Raw genomic sequence first — 19,630 nt, 5'->3', positions numbered from 1 at the left:
GTTGCAAAAACATTAACAAATATTTGATCATAGTTCAACAATTTGTCAGCAAATACATAATGAAAGTATACATTCAGATTTTTGATAGCATGCTTGAATAATTTTATTATGCCGAAAAATTGTAAATGTTCAAATACATAACGGAAGTATAAATTCAAATTTTTGATGTCATTCCTGAATAACCTTACTATACCGAAATCAACTCTGATGATGGCTATAATTATATATTTTTTCTTTTCTTTTGGACTTATATGATTCCTAATAAACAACAAGATAATATATGGTTTAGGTGTTTTAAGTAATTAAACTTTATTAAGAATGATCGATCATTCTTTTCTGAAAAGTGACATGCCTCAGTACACTAGCGTGAGTTATAGATATAACATTTCTAAGGCTAATCACCTTAATTTCTAAAGATAGAACCTGGTAACACGGAGAATATTTTACTTAAAAGTATATTTTAATTTGTGACATGACATGTCAATTGCTTAAATTTTGCTAAAAAGATTCATATTTTATCCTCAGAGACCTACAACGTGTCACATTGGATGGCTAGGAAAATTACTAATTAATGTCTTCAAGGTCCTACAATGTCTAACATGTCTTAACTTTATCTCCGTGTTGTCAAAATTTGTTCATATTATTCATTTTGAATGTTTAGGCTTCCAGCTTCATGAAAATGTGCAAAAATTCCTAAAATTCCAGCTTGAGATGTTTCATGAGATCAAAATTTTCATTTATTATGTTTAAAACCATTATTTATAATGAAAGTGATCAAGATCTCGTTACTCATATTTAATTTCAACATCTTTTTAGAAGAAAGATGTCCAGCTTTGAAATGCAAGAAAAATAAACATGGAGTTATAAAATCAGTCGTAATGATGAGAATCATGGGTGCTAATTAAGAAATGTACATTATTATTATTATTATTATTTTATAAATTATTCTAATAGAGAATAATTTTAATTAAACTATGCTCATTGCTCTTTGGAAAAACCATTTACGGTTTATCCATGATAGCTATATACCAAAGAAAGCTATGATAAAATTTTGAGTGCTAACCGACATTAGTCTCCTGTGAAAAAATAATAACTGAATCCATCCAAGCGACCAAGCGTGAGTGTAATTTGGTGGAAGCATACTGACGACATTATTTCCTTCTAAACATGCATACCATAATGTGGAACTAAGTGCTCAAAGTTTATTTATAAAGTTTATATTATGTTTTCAATTACATTTTTTTTTCTTCATAGCACCTGATGACATTTTTCATGATAACATGTGGTCTAGCAATGTATGTGTTACTAGTCATGTCCGCTAAAATGCTTTACGTAGAAATACGTGACAGATTATTCCTGAATGTGACAGCTGTTGAGATTTTCGACAATCCAATTTTTTTCTCGACCGCTGAAAATTTTGACAGTCTGACCACTTTTAAAATTCTTCAAAATTCTTAAACATTTGTATTATTTTTTATTTAACCGTTGGATATTAAAAAAAAATCGTTTTTTTCTGTGACATTTTGAAACAATTTTCTCAGAATCTATGTGACATTGTGACAACAGTTTTCCCACTACTTCAGCATTGTAATATCTCTGTGAGACATTCTCACGGGGACTCACTTTCTTCCCGAGGCACACTCAGCAGTTGCACTCACTGACAGATGGAACAACTCAACGGGTTTACAAATGCCAGGCCCATCCAGTTGTTTCCACTTTTTAGGAAAGTTCCAAAGATCCATTAATAGAAGAGAGATTGCTTAATTCTTTTCAAGCAATATTCCAAAACTAAAAATAAATAACAAAGGAAATTAGAAAGGATTTCTTCGATACTAAGTATGTAGTATAAAGCAAGAACTAGTACTTTTAAAAAAAAAAAAAAAAAATGATAAACTCGTAACTTTTTAGTTCTTAGTTATTCCTCGCTCCCACCGACTCCATTACTGTGCGTGCTTCTAACCCTATTGCTCCGAAAGCACGAAAGAGGAAAAATAGAAAAAGAAAAAGAAATCTCCGATGAATGGCGGAGGGGGAGGCGGCGGGGCGGTGGACAAGTTGTACGCGGAAGCGAAGATGTCTGTGTGGTGGGACATCGAAAACTGTCAGGTGCCACGTGGCAGCGATGCGAACCTGATCGCTCAGAATATCAGCACGGCGCTCGCGCGTGCCGGATTCACGGGTCCAATATCGATATCCGCTTATGGCGACACGGGAAAGTGCAATCCTGCCGTACAGCATGCCCTCTCCTCCACTGGCATCTCTCTCCATCATGTTCCCGCTGGTATTTTTTTTGTCCTCGTAGTCTTTCTTCTTTCCGATCGGATTTTGTTAACGAAACCGGGGGATCCGTTAACTAGCTATTCGGGATTGTCGAGATTTATTAGTGTTTCGTGACTGTAATTTAATTACACTGGATTGGCTCTTTAATTAGACTGTTTTTTTGGGTAATATGAAATCTTTTGGCTCTTGGATCGTAGTACACTTGTAAGTTATATAATTCGAGTAGTTTGGTGAATTTGGGGGAAATTTTGGAGATAATGATGTGGAAGTAACTGAAATTGGAAACTGGTTGTGAATAGAATGTGGTACATCTTTTGTTCCTATTCGAGTTTCTGCTTAAAACTAGAGCAAAATTTGACTGTTTTGTTTCAAAAGTACCCTTTTCTATTTTAATCTCCTTTTTTGGGCGGTGCTATTCTGAGATCATCATTTCTAATATTGAGGGCTATTATTTATAATGTCGGTTTTGTCCTTAATAAATACCTTCTTATCTTTACCTCTAATTAAATCCTTGCTATAAATTGAGAAAGTTAACAGGAAAACATTAATTAGAGGCAAAGGGTTGTATAAAGATAAAAAAAAAAAATGAATTGTGATCTGAATATTTTAAAACAAGCCCTGAGAATAGTGCTGCCCTTTTTTAAGCTGAACTTCCTATGATCGTGCTACAGATTCCTTCCTACCCCCTTTGTGTCCATATCAGTGAATGAGTCAATTATGGCAACATAATTAAATTCTTATACCGTTCCTGTCAATTATCTTGCTTTTCTGCTTCCAATATTTATCCTTTCAAAATGAATTGTATAAAAGATAGGGAAACTTTGGGCAATCTTTGGTGTTTGTATATCATTTAGGAAATGCCATCTTATTAATACTCTCTTGCAGGAATAAAAGATGCAAGTGACAAAAAAATTCTAGTTGACATGCTCTTCTGGGCTATAGACAACCCCCCACCTGCGAACTACCTTTTAATCTCAGGCGATCGTGATTTCTGCAATGCTCTTCACAAACTTAGCATGAGGCGATATAATATTTTGCTGGCGCATGCCCCTAATGTGTCTCAACCGTTAGTTGCTGCTGCTAGAACAGTTTGGCATTGGAAAAACCTTGTGGCGGGGGAACCCCCCCTCTCAGAGCCTTCTTATATCAGTAATGTTAGAGAAAGTAAGGAGGACTTAGATAAAGCGGTATCGGCCCCTGCATCAGAAATTGTGCATGCAGCTGAGCTGGCTCAGACTGAGTTGCACCTGAGTAGTGTGAGCTTGACTAGTCAAAAGAGTGGAGTTGCTGGGAATTCAAAGGCTGATAGTAGGCATAAAGGGAAAAATGTAAGGAGAACCACTAGCCAAAGTAGTGACTCGAGTTCGGGTAACTCAACCAAGGACGGGAATGGGAATGGTAATGGGAATGGGAATGTAAATGTAAGTTGTAAAGTGAATGGAACTGAAAGCCTGGGTATCACTTCAAATAGTGAAGCTCAAGAAATTGTAGACGTGAATTCTAAAGGAAAAGATAACATGAATTCTAAAGGGAAAGAAAATCATGCTCAGAAATTTCCCTCTAAGTCCGGCAGTTCTAACCAAAATAGTGAGCCGGGACCAAAAGGTGCCGCACACCAATTCAACCAAGCAAAGAACAAGACCCAGAAAATTACTGAGCCGGTAATGAATAATACTGGCAAGCCTCGCTATGGCAAACAAAACTACCAACACAACAATGCCTATCATTCAGCGCCCCAGGAGCCGCATCATGGACATCGCCCTAAAACTCTGCCTGGTAATTTTAATCATTCAAATTCCCATAATATCAATCCATATCAACAACAGGCACCTATTCCAGCTCACCATAATAGCATATCGTACCAACCACAGACATCTTTTCCAGCTCACCATAACAATACTTCGTACCAGCCACATTCTGCTGTACCTCCACCTATGCATTATGGTTCCAATTGGCCAGGAGGGGCACCTTATCCCCCCGTACCAACTTCTGGAAGCTTCCCTAGAGAGCCAAATTATTACCCAAATCCTAATCAAGCTATTCCTCACCAAGCTATGCAAATGCAACCACCACCACCACCACCTCCCTCGTACTATGATTACAACTACAGACCATTGGTACCGCCGGTACCACCAGTGTCACAGCAACTCCCACCTCCGCGACCTCTTCCTCAGCATAGCATAACCAGCACCAGTAGCAGTTCTGGTACAGCAGATAAGCCGTTTTCAGATAAAGAGTTTCATATAGAGACACTGTTGCGGGCACTTGCAATCCTAAAACGGGAGAAAGTGGCCCCCACTGATACTAACATAGAAGATTGCATCCGCTATGATGGGGAGATAGGCATCCCTGGGATGAATGTGAAGTCAGCGCTGGGCGCAGCCGTTGAGCAGGGCGCAGTGGTGAAGCACCAGATAGGTGTGAATAGTAACAACACTTATTATGTTGGGAGAGGTGAGTCATTGTGGAAGTGTGTGAATGTGTCGGATGCTAACGTGAAGCGCTCAAAGGATGTGTTGGAAGCAATTCACCAGTTTCTTTCTTCTCCTAGTGGTCGTTCCGAGATAATGGCTTCTTCGTCCAGGTAGTGCTGCCAATTTTTTTCACTTGTTTACCAAATCTTCATGTGCCAAATGTTTAAGTTGAAAGGGAAGTGGAAGGTTTTTCTTATATCTGGGGGAGAAGTAACTATTGCAATAATTGAAGAAGAGGACATTTCTATTGTTTTGTTGATACTTTTTGAAATTGATAGGAGTACCAGCCTGACAGGCTTGACATTGATTTTATTATGATGCTTGGGTTATACATGGCATCACTGACATAACTGATAAATTCTTTTGTTAAGGTGCTGATTTTACTACATTATGACATTTCTCTCTCTTTTTTTGTATATTTTGAAACTTTTATAGGTACCATGCAGCCACCATACTGAAGAAATCATGTCTTAAAGACCGTGTGTTAGGGGAATCCCTCAAGGTCTTAAACATTGTTATCACAGTTAAAAAGTGGATTGTGCCTCCTCCTTCATCTTGGCAGCCTTTATCTTTCAATTTAAGTGGGTTGGACGTGAATCCAGATATGGGTGGCAAACCCAATAACACCCACTAACAAGCTGTCCATGAAATATGTTAGTGACCGCAACAAAGATGTATAGCGGCCCATGAATTATAATTTTGTGTTTGGTCAAGATTTATGTTGTTCTACTTTTATGGGGGTATTATGGTGTCAAGGATCTTTAAGAACTACGCTTCTATGGAGACGTGGGAATACAAGTAACTTGGTTGTAGCGGCGATTACTTTTGTACAGAGACTTAAGAAATTCTGTGCTTTGGAGCTGCAAAGTATTTTGGAGTTACAGGTATGTAATTTTGTTATTTGAATTATCAGATATGGTGATAATTCAAGTGGAGGAGCAATTTGAAGAAACTGAAGCTTACTTTTTTGCCAAAAACTATCTTTTGGGGGATAACCGTCTGCCCTTTGTGATGAGAAGTGAGACTAGTATAAGTTTGTGTTAAGATGCAGCATGAAGTACCGGTGTAACAAGTGGGGGCATTTACTTCTCTGGTTAACTAGTTTCTGCAGTAATGTTTAGCTAGTCGAGTCAGAATAAATGTTATGTTTAGTGTTTCTAATGTAATGTCATGGACTCGAGGTAAATGCTATATTTGCTGCTCTTCTTGAATGAGTTTAATATTGTGAAATGCAATGTTGTATTCAATGTGGTTAACAAGTGGTTTGTATGCAACAAATTTGTTAACTCTTTATCGTAGGCTGAATATTGAATATTGGCTGAACTTCTCGTAGGAAATTATAATTTAGCCCGAATCAAAAGCCTTTTGAGCTTGCTTATTCAGATTTTACTTGAATGTACATCTTTACTCAGAAAAAAATAAATAATTGAAAATGACTAAGTTGTACCACTAAATAAATGAGATTTCAAAATTTATTATCTGCTATGTGGCCAAGTGGCTCACAGCAATTGAATGTTCAATCGTTTTGAAAAAGCTATTCATTAAAATAGATTATTGGTAGAAAAGGTTCTACAGTAGGGGTGGCTTGGGTTCATGCAGGTCTTAATCGAGTTTGGATCGATTTTATTCTGGATAATTGTCGATTTTATTCATGTTGACAGCTACTAAGTTTGCGTCGTTCCCCTCAAGAAAGTAGTTTGGAAGAAGATTATTATTTTGGTGGAATTACAACTAGTGAACAACTATAAAAATGAACAAGAGTGAAGAACAAATTATTTCACACAATTTTCTTAATTATCAATTGGCTGCCTCACAAGCTAACCATGCTTCTAATTATCTAGCTAGATGGAAAATCCTTCCAGTACGTCATCTTGATAAAAAAAAAGGAAGGAAATATTAGCTAGTTACAAATACTTGCACAAATTTAAAGATACATCTTGCCAAACAAGTATGATTGCTTGCATGACAAGTTCTTTTATTTTTGACAACCTTAAAAAAAATTAAAAATCACCATGCCAAATAGATTTATTTATGCCTCTTTTGGATCAGTTGATTATATCATCCTCTAGATTTTGATTTATTCGCAATTTGGTCCCGCACCAGTTTTGGATCGACTTGAGCTGAGTCAGACTTCAGGTATTTGATCCAGTTTGTAGTCATTGCAAGTTTCAAATCATCTAGGTTGAGTTGAATCAAATTTTGGTTAAATTTGACTTTTCTAAATTATAAATTATCAACTATCAACCTGGAACGAAATCAAATATAGATCGAACAAATTCTTTGCATCGAATCAAGTCTTCCATCTCTAAGCTTGGACGAAGTAACTAGCTAGCTGATGCACAAATCATATATCATTGTAACACCTTAAGTAATATGTTGGTAGTTCAAGGAATGTCAGGAATTTTTTTTTCTATTTGAGCAGTACGGAAATTGAGACTGCATGTCGCTAAAAGCAAAGTGACATTGTAATTTCGGATTTCGTCTATACAGAAAAAATGTACAATACATAATACTTCGTTAACACAACTGTTAACAAAAGATGTGCAATATGAATCACTTCTGCTGAGAGCAATGGTCATAAAAACTTGGCCGCTTAAGCTTTAATTGCTGGCATGCTTTTCTTTGCTGAGTCAGAGACATCTCTTGCCTCGCATGAGAAATAAGCCTGTCTGATTGCTCCAGTCTCTTCTTGAACTCTTCTGTTGCTTCATTTCTCGAGGAACCCTCCTGCATGTGCATTTCAAATATGAAGGTGATAATGATAACGATTGAATGATAATTAAATATTTATATCAAAAGATTTGCAGCTGAATGTAATTGTTTGTAGCTGGATATTTCAACAGTATATAATAAAGATGATGGCGGTGGTGGTGGCAATAAGAACAAGAGCTTTATAATTATGATGATAATGGTGATGATGATAACTCATTTTCTTATAGTCATTGTCATTGTTCTAGACTTCTAGTATTGTACCAAATAAGGCAACTCCTGATGATAACTGCAACGACAACAGAAGTAAGACTAATATTTAGAAATTGCTAATGTTCTTGGTCTGAATAGCACGCATCTTTTGCTCCAAGTTAAACAGTTTAAACACACTAAACCAGTTGCATATACATCTCATAAAAGTAGTAATTTAAAATATTGTAAGATAGGAAATAAGATGTACTTCTCTTGGAGCACTACTTGATGCAGCTAATAATTTAATGTCCTCGTCCATTTCAAGAATTCTCTTTTGGAGATTAACCTTATCCATCTAAAAGAATATGAAATAAAAGAAACAACATGAATAAAACCAAGAATTTTACAGAATTCATAGCCTTAGAAAAAATAATAAGTGTACCTTGAGCATTTTATTGCTGGTAGATAGACGATTTTCTTTCTGCTCAAGTTCTTCTACAAGCAATTGGTTTGCCAGCATTGCATCTATTCGTTGATTTACATCCTCAACCAAACTTGCAAATAAAATAAAATGATTCCAATTATGCCATAAAGTTAAGCATAGAAGTGAACTTAAACTAGTGACCAAATGCTCTGCAATTGCTAGTTGTGCCCCTAGGCATAGGAAAGAAAGTTTAGGGACTATTGTCGAAGCACATCGAACAAAATTGTTGGAAATAATATTTTGGAACTTTAAGCATGTACCTTTCTCTTTCTTGAAACAATTGATCCATCTGCCTCCTTAAATTCACTATCTCTACATCCTAGATCGCAAAATAAATTTGAATGCTACTTAGAATTAATTTTGAATAGCATCAATTACAGAAATACTAGTAGATAATTTAGACTTTCTATATAAATAAATTTTAGTGCTTATACCTTGACTTTTATTTCTTTAGCTTGTTGGTGAGACTTGATCAGCAAATTCTCCAAATGCTCTTGGTTTACCAAATTCTGAAATCATAGAGAGGAAAACAAATGAAAACCGATTACTGTACATCGAAAGTGGGAATCACACGTCTCTCAATTCTGACACACACATTATATCAGTATATGTTGAAGATTGACCTCACCAAAACCCCGGGAAAAACAAAACAGTCCACCAAAAAAAAAAGAGGCAAGGGGGGTGTGTGTGGTGCTGTGAACTGATTTTACAAGAAAAGGCATACCGCATAATTAGTGATGTTTAATTTAACCCCAAGTAGATCTCTTATTACATCATGTGTCATGGTGTCCACTGTTGCTAGCCTTGCACTAAGAACACACACCTACACATAATTGCATATAGTTTAAATAATATCATTTCTAACAGGATTAGCTCAATTCTGGTAGTGAAGGATTCATATGTTAGAATCCCCGTAGCAGAAATTTGTTGCAGCAAAGGTCCAAAAACGAAGAATTTGGTGGATGTTAATCGCCGGCCTTGGTTGTAATAATACAGTACCATTGCAGTTTGTTCTATGTAACATACTTCTGGGAGCCTAACAACAGTGACTGTCCTTCATTTTCCTATTCTAACTTATATCAGGCTCTTCCCCTGGGGTTTGTATCTGAATGTGCTAACCAATACTGGTTGGTACCAGTCAGAATACAAATGATATACCTCTTGTTGCTTGGCAGAAAGCAAGGCTTCCAGCTCGTGAACACGGTTACGTGCCTTAAAGAGCTCTTGTTCCTTCTCCATGTGCACCTGGTTTACTATGTTTGATATGCACTTGAATGGAGAGCCTGATCCCCTTGTGCGCACAAAGGGCATTTCTGTCTTTCCACCGTCTGAATTTGTATCAGAGGCAGAACGATTGCTGGTCTTTGCTGATGAAACCATGTTCTCTAAAGCTTTGAACTGTTTATTTGAAATAAAAATATGTATATATGAAATAACTATATAATCCAACTAATAAATATAGTACCTAATGAATATGGAAGGTTATCAGCACCATCACCTGATTTCTTTGATCATTTCTTTTGCACAAGGCCTCAAGTTTTTACCGTCAATTCGTATGTTTGGTTTTTGGTTTGTATCAGGTGTAGTGTACCAGTATGTACCAGTCCTCTATTACTTTATGGTTATTTGTAGTTTGAATTTAAATTCCGCCTGTGTCATTTCTACGCAGCCTGTCCCAAGCCAGGAAAAAGGAGGGTTGTGATAAGGCGTGGCGAGCCAATGTAAAAAGTACAACCTCTTTATGGAAATGAAACCCTCCCGTAGTTTTGTGACTCTGGTTAGGTTTCATTTCTAGCCTACCCTAACTTGTTTGGGACTAAAGGCTTGGTGGTGGTGGTGGTTGTTGTTGTTGTTGTTGTAGTAGTAGTAGTTTGAATTTTGGTCTTTTTTCTACATAGCTCTGTATCAGCTCTGTATTGGAATGTTAGGTAGTTATCAAACCAGTGACAGTCTATCCTTTTCTTTTTCTCTCTTTTGTATCTTTTAGTAAAACTTGGTTGCATTTAATGAAACCAGCAATAAAAAAGAATGAACTAGCAAAAGTTGAAGCCGAACCTTTTCTTGAAACAAGGAAGATTGTGCTTCAGAATGCAACACCAGTTCCGAAATATGATTTTTGTACTGTTCAATCTTTGTTTTTTTATTATTGTTCAATATAAAAAAGGTAAAAACGGTTATATTTCAAAGAAGAAAAGAAAAGATTCAAAATTACAAACTAGAAAAAAAATGATTTGCTTTTTAATTTACCTCTTCATCTCTGTACTGGACTTCTGTTTCGAGATTCTCAATATACCTTTTTGCTTCTTCAAACTCCACATATCTATAATTTATTTAAGATGCTGAATTTTAAAATGATGTGATAGGCTGAATCTGTTTAATCTCTTTCTAGTTCCCTTTTTGTAAATATTTTAGCAGTTCTTGCCTTTATTTGTTGTGGTATATATGAAGATAACAATGTGTACATAGCTAAATTGAGGGTGCTGCATATTGCATGTATATAAGCTGGAATAGATACCCGATGTCAATGTCATAATGGAATTTTCTTTCAATATGACATAAGTATGCAAACTTTAATTCAATCTAATTACACCACCATAAATCATCTCTGCATATACAAAAGTAAAAAAAAAAGGTAAAAGTTCAAACCTTGATATTTCATCATGCTCACAATTATCACGCTCACCATTTTGCAAGAAATTGATTTTCTCAGTTAGTACTTTTACTTGCAACTCCAAATGCATTTTTATTTGCTGATAGCTTTCTACTTCCTCTCTCAGGTCATGGAACTTCCTTAGAGAAAATGGAAAAAAATAATAATTAACATATAGTTAAATCAGCCATTACAACATTTCAGACCCCTTGGAACAGGTACATTGCTAAGCAACAAACACCACTATATCATTACCCCTATATCTTTTTTTGAAGGTTAGTGGCTTTATCATTACCCCTACATCTACATCTCTGTCATGCATTGTTACCTAGATACCACCATCCAGTACTGCAATCCTAAAGTAATGGCAACTGACGCTTACAAACCTAATATACCTTTCCTTCTAGAACATCTATAGTAGCTTCAAGTTCTCCAATGGAATGTTCTAAGAGCTTAACCTCCTGTTCTTTCTCTTCAGCATGCATTTTGCTCATTTTTTCTGCCTACAAAATGTTCATGTTTATTGTTAAACCATTTTCTTCCAGAAATTATAGAGTAAAACATCCCGCCTAGTCTCATAAAACCATGCATTTCAAAATCAACCCCTAAAATATGCTTTGATGGTTAGTTTTTGGTTAGAAAGTTGGAATTTAGATCCAAGGGTTGCTCCACAGGTCAGGTATATATATACTGGTACATATGACAAACAAAAACTCCTATGAAGGCAGGTTCTGGTTGAATGTCAAGCTTTTGCGGGTTCTTTATAGACTTGATAATTGAGGCTTGGATCTAATTATACATATTTTGAGGGTTTATAATAGGAAACAACTTATATTACATACATGACACGCTTCTACAGCAATAGCTTCTTTCTCTTCAGCTAATGCCACAGCCATCTCAAACCTAGCTTTCAAGTGGAGCACTTCCTTTTCTAACTCTTCTCTCTCCCTATCTATATTTTCCTTTTCTTTGTCTAGCTCTCTGACCGTCTTTCCATTCATGGAAAAGATTTCTTTCTCTAACCCGTTTATCACCAAAGACTTCTCTTTTAGCATCTCTTCAATTTCAGCCCTCATCATAAGCTCTTCTTCCAAGAGGTGATGCAATTCATTTTTTTCCTTTTCAAAAGCCGAACATAAATTTTGTGTCCTCTCCAATTGAGATCTCAAACCGGAGATATCCATTTTTAGAACCTCTTGCTGCTCCTGCATTTTCTCAATGGTCTCCTTGTATTTCTTTCTTATATTACTTTTCCCTGAGGTTGACTCTTGCAATAGTCTTAGATCAAAGAACAAGCCTTCAACAATCTCATCCTTTCTCTCAGTCTCTCTTTTCAAAGGCAAATTCATGAAAATAGCCCTTGATTTCTCAACCCATTCTTTCAGCTCCTTCATAAGGAAAGCAATGTCAGACCTGACACCACCCAGTTCCTCACTTGTAATGCGTTTAATTTCATGAAAAGATTCTTCTATGGAGGAGATTGCATGGGCCAAGTCCTCTATAGCGAGAAATTGTGATTCCATTAAAGAATTTCTCTCGCCTCGAGCAGTTTCGGTTGCCTGAAGCAAGGAGGAGAGGATGAGCTCAGCCTCTGCCATTGTTTCTTGTGCCTTCTCGAACTTTGACAAAAGAGATGCAGCACTTATCGCACATGTCTCGAGCTTTTTGGTCGCCTCAGCATGGTTAACCTAATTTTGAAAAAAAACAATGCTAGGATGATAAGCATATCACTTATTCTGAGTAAACTGGTAACTAAAAGACTTAAATTCTGTTCGCAAATGAGAAATACCATATCCGTTCAAACAAAACACAAAAAATCCTTCCTTTTCTTGAAATTTCCCCAAGCTACCATGGTGCCTGCTCTTAATTAAAAAAAAATAATGAATAGGCAAGAAAGGAGGGCTAGTATGGAATCCCTTTCAGAAACTGGTAGCCTGGGAGGGCTACTGGTGATAGATTCCATGCTTTCTAGCGGTGCAAGTAATACTTACCGATTTGCACACGGAGCATAGTTCTGATCTGACAAAATAAAATAAGTTATTAAAACCTCAAAATTACAAAACATGCTCCAACAAACCTCAGAAGGGCTTTCGTTTAATGCCAAGTTCGCACCAGCATGCAGAGATTGTGACAAACCTATACCACTCAAGTCACATACTGACTTCCTCATATCCATGAGTTCTCCCTGGTGGAGTTCCACCATCTATTAAATTCAAAAGGATACTTTATTCAAAGTTTTACATTTTTTTTCTTAAATTTTACATCGGGGACTGGTTTTTACTAGAACTAGCACACACGATATGCATTTTTCTACGACACCATGCAAAATGAACTTGGAACTCACCAGTTCCAAAAGCACCTAAAAGATACTGAATTATGGAACTGTTGTCCTGGGTTAGAGAACAAAAGAATTGTAAATTAGATACCGTATGATTATGAATACCTTGTCAAAGGAAGTATCATCCAACAACACATCATGTGGACTCATATGCACAGCTCCTGATGCACCTGAACCATGCAACCCTTCCAAAAATTCTCTGTGGTGCAACTCTGACATGGCAAGTGTGGCTCCCCTCAAGCAATCTAACTTCCCCTTCAATCCTCTCTCTAGCATCCTTGTTTCTTTTAACTTCTCTCTAAGGTCATGTACCAGCCTTTCTCTCTCTAGACTGGCTCTTATGGCCCTCTCCACATGACTGTTAACCAGTGAGAGAGATTCCCTCTTAGGAAATGCACTGACTAAGCTATCTATGCTGTCAGATGCGTCTTCAAGAGAGTCGCAACTGTTGGAGAGGAATCTCGTCAGGTCAACAATTGCTGTTTCCCATTCAGTGTCCCTATCAGCTATCGACTCCTTAAGTTTTTCATTCTCTAGGGTCAATGCTTTTATCTGTGCATCAAGCCCATTGAGAAGAGCAAATTTTTCGCTAGTGTCAGCCAAGGTCAGTTTCTCGATTTCAATGCATGAATTCTCATCCTAAAGAAGAAACATTTGAAATCCTTGTTAGAATTAATTTCAAGAAAGAATGATTATGTGGCACCAAACCGTACTGTATCAGTACAATCCTCTCACACTTTTTGCCTTATTTAATTTCGTGAATGCACTCACGGCATCCTTCTTCACCATTTCTGTTTTTTACTTTTTAATTTTTTTTGTACTTACTTTTCTATTGATTACATTCCATTATTTTTTGCTTCTTTTTTGGAGGAAATAAGGCATCTAGTTCTAGCTACATTACCATGACAGTAATTCTGAGAAATACCTGAGATTGTACCAAGTGCTTCCAGTCAAGGACAGTAAGCAACTACAAGTCAGAAAGGAAGATATCAACTACAGTGCTTAAAATAACAGATATACTAAAAGGATAAGAAAAGGTTAATTATTTTGTGACGGGCATTGTTGAACAAGAGGGGAGAACTAACCTGATTACGCAACTGTGATATATCTGCTAACAGAAGTTCCCTTTCTCCAAATTGGTAGTAGTTTTCAAGACTGTGATATTTCAGATTTGTGCAAGATATTGGTTGTATAAATAATTGAACTCCATTTATCCCAATGAAAAAAAAAACATGTCGAGAGAGAGAGAGAGGGGTACATCTTAATCTGCTGAAGCAACCGCATGTTCTCCAAAGCAAACTTATTCAACTGAGGTTTAATGTCTGCCTGATCCTTCAAGAGATCAACCTCTTTCCTCAGCATCACATTCTCTTCCATGAGATAACCATCACAGGATATCAGGTCATCAGCAAGCAACTCCAGTCGTTGAATATTTTCTTCCCGCATTTTTAGCTTCTCTTGTGACCTTTGTGCATCATTTTCTATAAGGTGCACCTATGACACGGAAGTTATAAGGTTAGAATAGGTTATATGATTATGAAATCTGATTTTTTTGTACCCATCGTTTACCATTGTTTTTGCCCTTTCTGTTTTTCTTAATTTTCTTTTGATTTATTATAAAGATGAGGTAACTTTGAGAACAAAGATGGGTGAAACCAAATTTTTAGCTGAAATTTGAATAGAACATTGTGCAGAATTAAGGGTTAATGCAAAGGAGAATAAAGACAGATAGGTACAATTCGATTCAGTACCAAATTGGCCAAAGGAAATAACACAAGAAAATGAAACACAGTGAAATATATGATTAAACCATACTGTTACCATAGGCCTACCACAAATGCTGTATCTCTTAACGGAGAGATCCAGGTTACCACAAAAACTGTTACCATATTGTATCTCTTAATGGAGAGATACAGGTTCAATTTCCGCAAAGAGCATCTTAAATAAAAAAAAGGGATGTGGTGGTTTAAGGTAGCCCTTATTTCAATACAAAAATAAAATGACAGTACAAACCTTACCGGAAAAGACACCAAATTGGGATGTTAATTAATTTGAAAATAGATTGAGATATAAAATTACCAAACGGTCCATGTGCTTAATTTCAGCCTGTAGTCTCTTTACTTCTGCCTCTGTTATCCTTTCTCTCCTAAGACTACTCGCTAAAGCAGCTTCTAGCTCATGAACCTGAAATTAATGTTAACAAATAAAAAATGTTTCGACATAAAACAAGATCTCTCTAATACATGAACATAAACAAGGAAAACAAGTATCTAGATACCCCTGAAAAAAAGTTGAGAAATGTTTGTTATTACCTCTACAAACTTTTTGGTAGGTATAAAAAGGTACTTTGAGGTACACAAGAAAATTACTTTTAAGGAACTACCTTTTGGTTTGGGAGGTTTGCAACAATGGAATTGGAACAATTCTCACTGGAATTAGCATGAGATTCACTCATAGTAGCACCTAAATTATCTGGCTGATTGATTAAATTCGTTGGATTATGGAACATCTTCGAGCTTTCAAGAAGCCTTCTAGAGCATCCCCTCTCTCTTGTGGTGCCACGTGGCTCCTCCAAGGGTGAGAACTCCGATAATCTTCTAGAAGAAACTCTGGAGCCCGCAGACTTGGGGGTAGTTTGAGCTGATTTGGGGGTTTGCGATGGGTTTGGGATGGAAATGAGAGGCGATCGAGGGAGGGAGAGTGGCGGCGGGAGTGGTGATGTGGCATCTCGAGATTCCTGCTCGTTTTCGTTTGCCTGCTCCATTAGACGCTGAGTTCGCGCTGAGGCCATGGGAGGGGACGGAGACTGAGTGTATAGACAATCCGTGCGTGTGAGCGTATGAGAGAGAGAGAGCGGAGGAGGGGGGCAAATTTATTATTTTTATTGTTTGAATTTGAAAGACTTGTTGGATAGACCGGCATTGTACTCCCTCCCCTATGATTCGTTACAGTTTGTCATTCGTAGTTGCTTTGTAGACCTCGTTCATATCTGATTTTAGCAGAGCGAGGAGGAAACAAATAAAATCATATTTGGAGACGGTGTATAAATCGTGAATTACTGACAGTCCGCGCCCAAGGGAGAAATTTCGGTTTGACCAGAGCATCCAAGGAAATCTAGTGGATTTCAAATTTAAGAGGCATTGAGAGACGACTTCGTATCCTCTCCATTAACACAAAAGGGAATCTTTTGAGTTAATGAATCCTGACCATCCGATATGTTTTAAGATTCGTGCAAACTAGATCCGCACTAATATTAAAGGGTCCCTAGATCCGGATTGGCTCCATTTTAAACCAGACGGTTAAGATTCATTAACTCAAAAGATTCCTTTTTGAGTTAATGCAGAGGATACGCATTCGAGAGAGACAATTCTGGCTCACTTCGACCACGGGAAGTCCGTAAACCGCATCTTCTGCATTAACTCGAAGAGAATCTTTCGAGTTTAATGGATCTCTGCAGTCTGATCAGGATCAGAGTTAATTCGGGGCACGTCTATAACGTCCGAGGCTCTTTAATATTAGTGCCGATCTCAATTGAACGGCCCAGATCTATTAGCGCATATTTGGTTAATCACCCATTTAGGTAAGGCAAAAACAAGTCATAAAATATATAGAGACACTAGCTAACACCGATTTAATCAACGCCAATGTACCTCCTTTGGATAAAATTGTTCCTTGCCAATTCTTCTTCTAATCTTTTCCAACAATGACACAATCTTGTCGTCTTGGCTTTTTTAATAAAGAGAGGCATTCCCAAAAACCAGTGATACCCTGTGGCTTTCATTCCTGGTCAGATTCCGAGGGATAAAAGAACTTTTGTCAAAATTAATACGCAGACCTGACACATCCGTGGACCGTGAATAACTGAAGAAGCAGTTTGAGTGTAATCACAATGGTTAGATCTTAGATCTGCCTTGGCCACTATTGCAGTATCATCTGCATATTGCAGAGTTAGGATCGGCTCCTTGAGTATGCTAGAGAGCTGTGTTCAGGGGAGGACTCAGAGTAGAACCAGAGGGGAGGGCTCTTCTCCTTAGATTTCGAGTTTTAGTGGTGATCTATCAGTATCGATCGACTTTGTTCTTCTTTGGAAATTTTTTTACCCCTCTCTGGATGTTTGATTTGTAATTTGGGTTAAATTTAGTGTTAAAATCAAAATAAATTTCTTGAATTATGATTGGTAATTAGAATTATAAGTTAAAGAATCATAAAATTATAAGTCAGATCATTGGAAAATATAAGTCAAAGTATTGTTTTTTTTTTTTTTATCGAGTATCTAATTAGTTAATGAGTTTAAATTCAATAAGTTATTTAAACCTGATTCGATATTTTTTTGACCCCCTCTTACGAAAATCCTGGATCCGCTACTGACTGTGTTGTCAAACTCCTATTTGTAAGATCAATTATTTTTTGTAAAACATCAACAACAATGATGAACAACAGACACAAGGGATCCCCTTGGCGCAGCTCCTGTTTGTGCCTGAAATATTCAGACACATTACCATTTAGTACAATTCTGGATGAAGAAGTTGACAACAAATCACAGATCCACCTCATCTATTTATCTGGGAAGCCCCTAGCCCACATGACCCGAATAAAAATTCTCAATTAACCGAGTCAAATGCTTTAGCGAAATCAATTTTAAAAAAAAAATGTTTGTTCTTTTGCATATGAAATGTGATGCAAAATTTCACGTACTGCCACAAAGTTTTCAGATATCTGTCGATTTTTAACAAAGGCCGTTTGGTTAACCGAGATTAATTGAGAGAGTGTGACAATCTGATAGCAAGTAACTTTGAGATTATCTTGAAAATCAAACTGATAATAATAATTGGTCTGAAATCTTTCATCACCGCATCTTCTTTTGGTACCACAATGTTAGCTCTATTCAAAGGCTCGAGATTGATTTCACCGTCATTAGGCTGCGACAAAGTTTTCATAGAAGTAATCCGAATAATAAAACATACAAAATATGAATACTAAAGTATTCAAATCGAACAAAAAAATACACATGCTGAATAATAAAACATTTAAACCGAATAACAAAATATATAAATTGAAAACTAAAATGTTTGGATTGAACAATAAATCACGTATATCTCGAATACTAAAATATTAAAAATAAATTATAAAGCACAGAGACTGAAAGTTAAATATTTAAACTGAACAATACAAACAACATATTGAATTCTAAATAGCTTATATTGAACACTAAAGTATTTAAACTAAACAATAAAACAAACAAACTGTAGTAAGGCATTTTATATAATAAAGGGCGCAAACTAAGTAGTTTAAACTTCGACCAACAATGAAACATTTAAAATGAATAATAGAGCACACATATTGAACACTAAAACATCATTACTATCGCTGGAAGTTCATGAAGACCTCCTAGTTGATCGTATTTTTTTATTGAAAAATTGAATCCAATAAATGAATCATATAATTTCTGGTTAATTCAATTGATTCTTGCTGTACACTAGGAATCCTTTTGTTTAGGAGACCATCATCGAGTTTGCAGGATTTGGTATTTTACATTTCACAAAATACTTTTACTAAAAGCATCTACATCATGTTATTATGAGAGTTTTTAATATGATGTGGCAGTTTTTAATTCAATTTTAGAGATGTAAAAGAGTTTCTTATTTAGAAACTATTGAGAAAAGTTTCTTATTAATTAACTGTTTATAAATTTCACATTGGCTGAATAATTGGCTCAAATTATTATTTTTTTTAAATTTATTACTGACATAGCTTAATATAAACTCTAAAATTAATTTCAGGGATGTGAAAGTTAAAAACTTTAGAGATCTTAATTTCTAAAAGATGGTTAACACTTATTTAGAAATTCATTTGAGTTGTTGGAATACAGATGTTCTAAAAGTTTGTGCTGGTGGGATTTGTGTTCAGCGTCACGGAAAAAAAAATGTTGAAGTATAGATAGACATAATGGGACATGGTTGAAGTATAACTAACGTCGAAGTATTTTACATTTCACAAAATATTTTCCATTCAACTTGAATAACTAATTACTTTTATGAAATATATATAGATAGAAATGGTTCATAGAAGAATTTTTTTTATTTGCTTCGAGTTATTATGGGACGGCTGTGTATAAGAAAAAAAATGGTTCATTAAACAACAGATGAGGTTTTATTATTTTTAAAGGGATTTATTTTTTTCAAAAGACTTGGCAGCAGCTGCTAAGTGTTTTATAAATGTAAAACTTTGAATTACATCCATGCTCAATTAGCATAATTTATTATTTTAAAATTTACATGCGCCGGTTGTACATTTTGTTAACATAATTGAATTTTTCAAGTTAGAATCCTAATTAGGCGTTTTCAAATATTCGAATTATCAATAAGAAATTAGGAATATTCTTAAACACCCAGATAAATATTTACCGGATTTTCCTATGTCATCCGAGCATTTTCATAATTTCAAACCAATTCTTAACAACAACACAATTCTGAGGGCAAAATCAGTTCTTATATCGGTTGATG

The 19,630-nt window shown here is 36.0% G+C and overlaps 2 protein-coding genes across 3 annotated transcripts; one reads left to right on the top strand and one right to left on the bottom strand.

The window, feature by feature from the left end:
* The first annotated feature begins 1,897 nt into the window (after positions 1-1,897).
* On the top strand, positions 1,898-6,010 carry LOC144565715 (uncharacterized). The gene is made up of 3 exons (XM_078315535.1): positions 1,898-2,281; positions 3,166-4,864; positions 5,190-6,010. Exons 1-3 carry the CDS (start codon positions 2,017-2,019, stop codon positions 5,386-5,388), a joined length of 2,163 nt encoding a protein of 720 aa, XP_078171661.1. The 5' UTR covers positions 1,898-2,016; the 3' UTR covers positions 5,389-6,010.
* A 1,110-nt stretch (positions 6,011-7,120) lies between these two features.
* On the bottom strand, positions 7,121-16,064 carry LOC144565736 (kinesin-like protein KIN-12E). Of its 2 annotated transcripts, XM_078315558.1 has the most exons (19): positions 15,511-16,064; positions 15,207-15,311; positions 14,386-14,621; positions 14,213-14,282; positions 14,053-14,094; positions 13,233-13,766; positions 12,867-12,992; positions 11,632-12,477; positions 11,185-11,292; positions 10,786-10,925; positions 10,387-10,459; positions 10,195-10,269; positions 9,298-9,537; positions 8,864-8,962; positions 8,574-8,648; positions 8,400-8,458; positions 8,098-8,209; positions 7,924-8,010; positions 7,121-7,481 (listed from the first exon to the last, which is right to left on the bottom strand). In XM_078315558.1, exons 1-19 carry the CDS (start codon positions 15,916-15,918, stop codon positions 7,308-7,310), a joined length of 3,609 nt encoding a protein of 1,202 aa, XP_078171684.1. In that variant the 5' UTR covers positions 15,919-16,064; the 3' UTR covers positions 7,121-7,307. The 2 variants fall into 2 exon arrangements, with proteins under 2 accessions (XP_078171684.1, XP_078171685.1); XM_078315559.1 differs by lacking the exon at positions 12,867-12,992.
* Between the last annotated feature and the right edge of the window lie 3,566 nt (positions 16,065-19,630).

Source organism: Carex rostrata, chromosome 14, assembly GCF_964058835.1.
Source record: "Carex rostrata chromosome 14, lpCarRost1.2, whole genome shotgun sequence".
NCBI classification, from domain to species: Eukaryota; Viridiplantae; Streptophyta; class Magnoliopsida; order Poales; family Cyperaceae; genus Carex; species Carex rostrata.
This window is presented reverse-complemented; position numbering and strand designations above follow the sequence as displayed.